This window comes from Nanorana parkeri, unplaced genomic scaffold, assembly GCF_000935625.1.
Source record: "Nanorana parkeri isolate BGI_ZX_2015 unplaced genomic scaffold, ASM93562v1 scaffold232, whole genome shotgun sequence".
NCBI lineage: Eukaryota > Metazoa > Chordata > Amphibia > Anura > Dicroglossidae > Nanorana > Nanorana parkeri.
The window spans coordinates 991,937-1,000,239 of record NW_017306500.1 but is presented as its reverse complement, the minus strand read 5'-3'; the positions used below and the strand labels follow the sequence as shown (position 1 = coordinate 1,000,239).

Sequence of the window (8,303 nt, the reverse complement as noted above, 5' to 3'; positions counted from 1 at the left end):
TATATATATATATATTTATATATCTCATGTCGTGTACATGTGTGTGTGCCAGGTACGTAATGATAGTTTCTAGAATCTTACATGCATTTGAAGTACAAACTGATCAGGACTCAGGAGCACTTTTTAGGTGTATACTATGGTCCTGGCTGGCATGGGAAAAACAACAAACATGGATGCCTTTGCCCTTTCTGAATTTTTATACAACATTGATAGCTAAAATAAGTCAATAGACATTGCTTTTTGTCTGAGATTTACATGTAATGCTGGACTCTAAGTACAACATTTTTATTTATATGTATTAACAGCCACACACTATATAAAACACTTTTTGAACTAAATGCCCTTGCTAACTCAGATTACCTTGTAAAAGTAGCAATTACCGTATTTTGCGGTCTATAAGACGCACCGGATGATAGGACGCAGGGCTTTTGTGACAGAAATTCTGTCACAGAAGCTGCAGTTAGTGACCGCTGAGACAGGTTGCGCTGTCTTAGTAATCACACAGAGCAGACGAAGAACGAAGTTCTTCGTCTGCTTAAAGGGCTCTATGTTGAGCTCCTATGGGGGACCTTGACGGGTCACGGTCCCCCAGAGGAGCGGGGGACCCCGAAAACTACGGCGGGGGGCGGACACGATCACCGCCGCCACTCGATTTAATACAAGGGATCTAATTAGATCCCTTGTATTAAAGGAGCAGCGGCTCCCACTGTACATTCAGCTGTGCTTGTCAGGAGCAGGGCTGAATGTACAAAAAGAAACTACTCGCCCGGCGCCCGAAACGGCATGTCCAGGGCGTCGGGCGATAGGTATTCGCTCCATAAGACGCAGGCATATTTCCCCCCCTCCTTTTGGGGGGAAAAAAAAGTGTGTCTTATGGAGCGAAAAATACGGTACATTATTACTGTGCAGAGTGCAGAGCTGTGGGAAGGACCCATTAGGCCCACTTACTACAGGCTACCTGCAGAAAACTACAGGAAGGGGCTGTGACAAGACCAGTCACCCTGCACAAGGAGAGAAAGCAGCAGTGACTAGTCTTTATTACAGGAAGCTCCTGTACAAGGGTAAAGTTTCACACTGGATCACTGCACAGATCTGTAAGAAATACACAAGCACAACAAGATTCAAGTGATAAAAATGTCTTTTGTTTGTAAACATATTTGTTTAGTCCTGAGCTTTAAGGGTATACCCAGCCACAACATTTTTTATGATGAAGGGTTAGAACCCCTAGTGAGGGAGACATAAATACAACACTTTTTTAGAGTAGGGCACGGCTAAGACCCTGTAAGCCTTTTATTGCTTTCTGTGCCCCTGTTGCAGATTTTTCCCTTATTCCTGTCTTGTGAAACCATTGTCAGCAGAACAGGAAGTGAGGGCAAATCTTTGCAATGGAGTCCCAGAAAGTAGTAAAACTTGGAATTCTAATAAAGTATTCAGCCTATTGCTAAATACACTGTCAAAATTCCGATCCCAAAGGAAGTTTTGCAACCGGATCAAACATAGATCTATTTGGTTATAGTTTCCTTTGAGTCTATTAATGTCCCCTTTTCAATCTTTCTAAGCCCTATTGGTTGTTTTATGTGACAACATTACAGACAATTAAAGCACATTGGACTCATTGTGGTTTAATGTGCATTTGTATGTTTATACTTTGAGATGCTTCTGGGCACCCATTGGGGAAGGCCTGTGTGTTTAGCTGTGCCAGTGAGCTTTTTTGGAGATTTCCTTGCTTCCTTGAATAAGATAAATTGACTTCTGATACTGATACTTTCTTGCAATAAATGTAAGAAATGCAGCTGCATTTACTGTGCCCTTAATACCGCTATTGCCTTATAATGTATAAGGCCATTTGCCTTGCACATATGGTGCCCATTTATACCACCGAGTTTGCAGTAGAAATGTGGTGGTGTGCACTGAAAAAAAGTAAAGCATGCCTTACCTTTTATCAACCCAGCGGGATACGACACGGTACAACCGCCTCCCACCCTGCTGTGCCTGTACAACTGAATGAAATGTCACTTTTGACATTTCAATGGAGTTCTAACAAAAAAAAACACTGTGCGATGCGCTGGGATGAGCAGTTCGGCACTGTTCTGAGGCGCCGCATACCAGACCCTTTGCGATTAGTGCAGCATCTGGTGAGAATGAGCCCTAAGTTAAACAAAGGAAAACAATTTTTTGAAGTTAGGTGATGAACCACTGTCAGGTTCAAACTGCTGTTTGCGTCCTTGTTGGAATATGTAACTTGATTTCCTGCCCTGGAGACTGTAGACACCATGACAACAAATGAGAGAGAACCTCCACAAACGTTTCTATAGCTTTAAAGTACAGATTTGAAATAAATTATTTATTTAGGCTTTTTCGCTACGATTCATACATGTAATAATATAATGCAATCTAATATAAACTTAACTTTATAGATTATTTGAATTTTTTATACACTGAACATGACAGACATAGTGTGGAAAAATTCACTAGACAAATCAATGTCTGCTTAAGTGCAAAGTTTACCTTACCTGGTCTCAAAGTCATGAAGTCTGTCAGCATCCTATATGCAGTGCATGGGTTTACACTGAGAGTCGCTGCGCTTATCACAGAGATATCTTTATCAACTGCAATCACTTCATTTGCCTTGCAAACTGCTTCAGTTCTCCATGTACCTAAAATGTGAGAAAATACTTGTGTAAGGTATGAGCTTAAGATTCTTCACACAAGATTTCAGATTTATCAATCATTTATGAATTACTTTATTTTAAGGCAGGGGTGGGCAAATTCCAGCCCTCTAGCTGTGGTGGAACTACAAATACCATGAGGCATTGCAAGATTCTTACAGCAATATAAAGATGCATCATGGGATTTGTAGTTCCACAACAACTGGAGGGCCGGAGATGCCCTACACTAACCCTGCTTTAGGGCATTCAGATTCCCTTTTTCTGCTTAGTTTCAAGCTTTTGCCATTTTACAGACATTCCAGATTGTAAGGATTCTAAAGAGCCTTAAAGTTTTTTTCTTTTGGATGGAGTTAGGGGTTATAACCCTCCCTATTAGCTTTTTTTTTGCCATTGGGGAGATTTCCCTTTACTTCCTGTCCATTAGATATTTTTGTTACAATATAGTCAAATAATTTTCTTGGACATGCCTTTAATTAATATAATAAACATATCTGTTTATTTTGAATTGAACATTCCCCGAGCACCAAGCATACTTATCAAAGTGCACACATCTCATGGCATCAAGCAGTGTTCATAAGAAAACCCTTAAGAAAACACATAGGCTGCCATTGTTGAATTATCCTTCAGAAAACTCAAGTTGCCTGGATGTCAGGATGGCACTCTTGTGTTAGTACTTTGATCCATTTCCTGAGGCAAGTCTGACTTTCCTTAATAGTGATGGGCTCGATGTTCGAGCCGAACATGCGTTCGACTCAAACATCGCTAGTTTGTGTGTTTTCCGAACGTATGAACTATCAGGGCATTCGGCGGGATATTCGCCCATGGAGCGCCCCATAATGCAAGGCACCTTCTGAAGCCATAATTGTCAGGTGCAAGACTTTGCCCAATCAGGGCACAGAGAACTGTGAAAGCCATGATTGGGCAAAATCATGATGACTCTGCCCAATCATGGCTCACCTGTTACAACTGTAAACAGTTGGGTGGAGCTAGCTGTCACTGCTCTTTTTAATTTTTTTTGTTACCATTTAGGTGATGTTAAAATGACTGCTCCTTGATTACTGTCCCCCAGGGCGGTAGCCAAATACCCATACACTTTTTATGGCCAATACATTGCATATAAGGCTTCAAAATGCGGACATTTGATTTTCAAAGTTCTATCCCTATAGACTTGCATTGAGTATGCGTTCGAATTCAAACTTTTCCTATGTTCGAAAAACATAGGAAAAGATTGAATTTGAACCGAACATGGGGGTGTACGGCTCATCACTATTTCTTATCTGCACACTTGTTCCAACCTGTAACTTGGCTTGTACTGAAGTCAGTGAGTCAACAGAACAGCCAGCCAACTTACATTTTTAGAAGCTAGCAAAGGCAATAATGCATTAACCCATTTTGGAGTTTTTTTTCCAGTTTGTGAGGTAAAGTAATTTTACATAGAATCTCTATGATACAACATTCCTTAAAGAATGAAACTAATTGAATTTAGGAAATAATATTGTGGCTTGAAGCTTGAGCTTATATTGTTTACTGGGTGGTTAAGAGTTAGGTGTGTTTATATTGATCTGGTATATAACATGAACATTTTATTATCTGTTCTGAGTGATATTATTTCCTTGCTGCTATCAGTATGTCTTTGGGGTACACATTTCCTCACAAGTTTAAGGAAAAGGAAAGTACTATATAGTGTTGGGTTATTGAAAACATCTGCAGTGTTCCTGATGAAAGATTATACAGAAAATACACTTAATAGTCTCTATACGTCAACTCTGTGATTGTTACTTTAGGAAGGTATTGATAGCCGCGCGGTGTCCTGAAATCAGTTGGTTGTGTATATCATGTTCCAGTAGATTGCCTAGCTACAGAGATGAGATACAGCTGTCTTGCATTGGAAAAAAGTCCGATGTGTTCCGATGAATCACGTTTCCAGTTGCATCATGCAGATGGCAGAGTGAGAATTTGGCGGGAACAGCATGAAAGCATGCATCCGACATGCATGAGCACAACCCCGTCAAGCTGGTGGGGGCAGTGTTATGGTTTAACCCCTTCATGACTGAGCTAGTTTTTAGTTTCTGTTCCTAAATGACTGACACACTTTTTTACATTTTTGCTGTGTGATTCTTCCACAGCAGCAAGTTTAGATTATTTTTATTATTTTTAGAATTTTTGGCATGTTTTCCTGGCATGATTTGGGCCCTTTAATTCATGTGGAACAACGTCTGAATAGCACAACATACCAAAGTATCGTTGCTGATCAAGTTCATCCTATCATGTTGATGGCGTATCCCAATGGAGATGGCGTCTTCCAACAAGATAATGCCACATGCCACGGTGCTCATATTGTGCAGGAGTGGTTTCAAGAACATGCGGGAGACTTTACCTTGCTTAGGTGGCACCCACAATCACCAGATCTCAATCCAATTGAGCATTTGCGGGACGAATTTGAAAGAGCCATCAGGCAGCTGGTTCCACAACCATCAAATCTCACAGAACTGGACAGTGCTATTCATCAGGCATAGTGTCAGATTCCTCGCATCACCTTTCAACATCTCGTGGAGTCAATGCCAAGAAGAATCGCCGCAGTATTGAAGGCAAAAGGTGGCCCAACGAGGTACTGATGGGGTGGTCATAATAATCTGGCCACTCAGTGTATACAGGGTATCTTGGTTGACAAAACCATTACTCTCTCATTAATGCAATTATTCCAACTGCCATAATGACTGCACCCACATTTGTTTTGAAATCAATTTGTCACTCATTAGCCCCTGGAAAGTAGCATACACAATGCATATGACAAAGACCTGGCTGGAATTATTATTAGTAAATGTTACAAGTGTACCAAAGTAAAAATGGAGAATATACAGTAGTTAGTATAGCACTTTAAAACATTTAATAATTATGTAATTTTACTTTACATTATGCCCCTGGTTATGACCAGGGGCATTTTATTACATATTAGAGTGAAGGAGATAGTTTCTTAAATGAACAAGCTGCATGGGTAAGTTTGTTTAAAATACTGCTTTATGCAGTTGACCATATCTTGGAATCTTATCTATGTAAATTTTACCATGAAGACTCTAAGAGTCTAATCCAATGTATTTTTTTCCAGACTTGAAATGTTACAAGGATGTTTTCTGAGCATCTCTTGAAGGTCAAAGAGCATCACTGAAAAATAAGCCTTCTAACTCTGTTTTAACACAGCTGTTTACGCCATAAGAGCAGAAACAAAAGTAGCAGAGAGCAAGAGAAGCAGGGAATGACAATAACAGACGCCTAGCCTAGCTAGTGCATAATGGGAGAAGGAAACAGTGGAATGTACTAAGGCCTAATGCATAGCACTAAACAACAACAAAATGGGCTGATAGAGGCAACACAGTGGCTATGCTCACAGCCAAAATAACCCAGGACCTGCAGTCGTGCAATCAACTGCTAAAAGAATGCAGTACTATAAAACCAGCTTTTTCATACATTAAAACAGAGATGTACAAATCCCAGGAGCTCGGTATTGCTCCCTAAAAATGACAGCTGCCTCCTAACTTTAACATTTTTCTCTAGTCTAGTCTAGTCTTGGAGCTCGAAAAGTATCTGTACATGTACTTGTACGCCGATATTGGCGGCAGTTGGTGCAATTCCTGTCTTTCTGACAGAAATAGCATGTCTAAACTTTTATTTAGGCACATGGTTCTTGTACTTAGGCATAGGCACTTTTACTACCACTGTAGTGGTGTAGTGTCTAAGTAGCTAAGAGCTTGAAAGTGTAGGTCATAATTTGCAAATTCTAGCTCATGAAGCAGATCACTCAGTTCCTGAAATGTCTGGTTGTCCTTGTCCTACAATCTCTTAAATAAAGCAAGAACGATAACTTCAGGGCTTCCATATGTTTGCCATTATGTCTAGAAATCACATGATTCCTTAAAAAAAGCTTTCAACACAGCATTTATAGCACTTTTTATGAAGTCTTTCTGTGATTTTTTTTTACTGTATATAATACTAATTGGATGGCTGATTGGCCAGCATGCTGTCCCCCACCAATGCTTTAAAGAGACCCTGCCACTAAGCTTAAAGATTGCAGTTAAAACGCAGAAAAAAAAATCAAGTTTACACGCAGTATTTTCATAAATTATTTTTATTCACAGGCTTGTTAGCACATTTGATTACTCCAGGAATATCTAACTCCCTAACACAGTCTCCTCCCTTCCTGCACGTCATAGCCCTCTCCTCCTCTGGATGCTTTTTTTTACTTTCTGTTCTGACCCAGCTCCTCTACCTCTCCCCTTACCTCCCTACATAACCTTTTACGTAGCTTAAACATCTTAACATGTTAACAGCTCTGAGTCTGCTGGGGGTGTTGACATCACAACAAATCACTGATGGCAGTACCATGGGGCTTTCGGATGTCTACACAATGGATGCTTTTATAGGTACAGTACTAACATGCAAAAAATATGTTAAATGCACATCTAATCTTATGGGAAGGTTGTTGTTGAAATGAATTTTCTGACAACCAAGACTCTTTAAAAGGTCTAATATTTCAGATGCCAAATCTGTGTTCGCTTTAGAAAGCTTAAAGATTCCAGATAAATTAATAATTTGTAATAAAACATTGTTCTTGGTTCTTTTCATCCTGACACATCTATCTAGGTCTTTAATGACTGAAGTCCTAATTAGCAAAATTTGGAAAATGTTGACAAAGGTCATGCAAATAAAACAATGCCAACAACAGCATAGGTTGCATTTGTTAGGGAAAAGGATCTTGAATTCTTTGAACAAGAATATGATTGAACATATGCCAGTATGTGCCTCATGGTAGAAATTACTAGTAATTCCGGACTGTGCTTTGAAGAAGAAATATTGTCTGACATCTAATTCACAATGGAAACCTTTTGCTTGTATCTCAAACAAGCAGCCATAGAATTGCATCAGAGGCTTATTGGGATCAGTATGATTTGGGACACATTTCAGCTGGATCACTTTTATGTGACAGCAACTCAAACATCAATAATATAGCTCATGCTCTCCAGTTCTTTTATACTTTTACCTGACTTTGTTGCAAAAATGCACAAAGAAAAAAATCAACTGCATGAAAGAAAAAAGCTTTAGACTGCCCACACTATTTATCAGCTGTATAATATTCTGTCCCTGTCCTTTTTAATTCTGTTTTTCATCCTAATAACATATACAGAGTCAGGGATACAGTAGTTAACCAATGAAAACTGTTTTAATGCACTAACAATGAGGGATGTTAGCAAACCATTATACATTGACAAATAAATCCTAATATAATGAACATACAAATAAGAAATAGTACCGTATGCTGGCACTCTGCTCCTACAAGGGAGCTCATCACAATATCTATGGAAACAGAGATGTATCTATAACCATACACTGAGTGGCCGATTATTATGACCATCCCATCAGTACTTCGTTGGGCCACGAGATGACTCCACGAGATGTTGAAAGGTGATGTGAGGAATCTGACACTGCACTGTTGCCCTTCTGTTGTCTTGTACCAGTCTTGCCACTCTCCGTTCTGCCCTAACATTGACTAGTCGCTGACGGCCACAATTCGCACATTCAGACCCAGATTTTCAGCTGACAGTCCAGTCTTTAAACACTTTAACAACAGCTGCTTATGAA

General features: G+C 39.7%; 1 protein-coding gene across 1 annotated transcript in view; it reads right to left on the bottom strand.

Moving 5' to 3' along the window:
• Nucleotides 1-8,303, bottom strand: part of LOC108786893 (trans-2-enoyl-CoA reductase, mitochondrial-like) — a 52,828-nt gene that overhangs the window by 22,966 nt on the left and 21,559 nt on the right. The window contains exon 4 of the mRNA XM_018556290.1: nucleotides 2,514-2,657. Within this exon, the coding sequence (XP_018411792.1) occupies nucleotides 2,514-2,657 (144 nt within the window). The remainder of the gene's footprint in view (nucleotides 1-2,513; nucleotides 2,658-8,303) is intronic.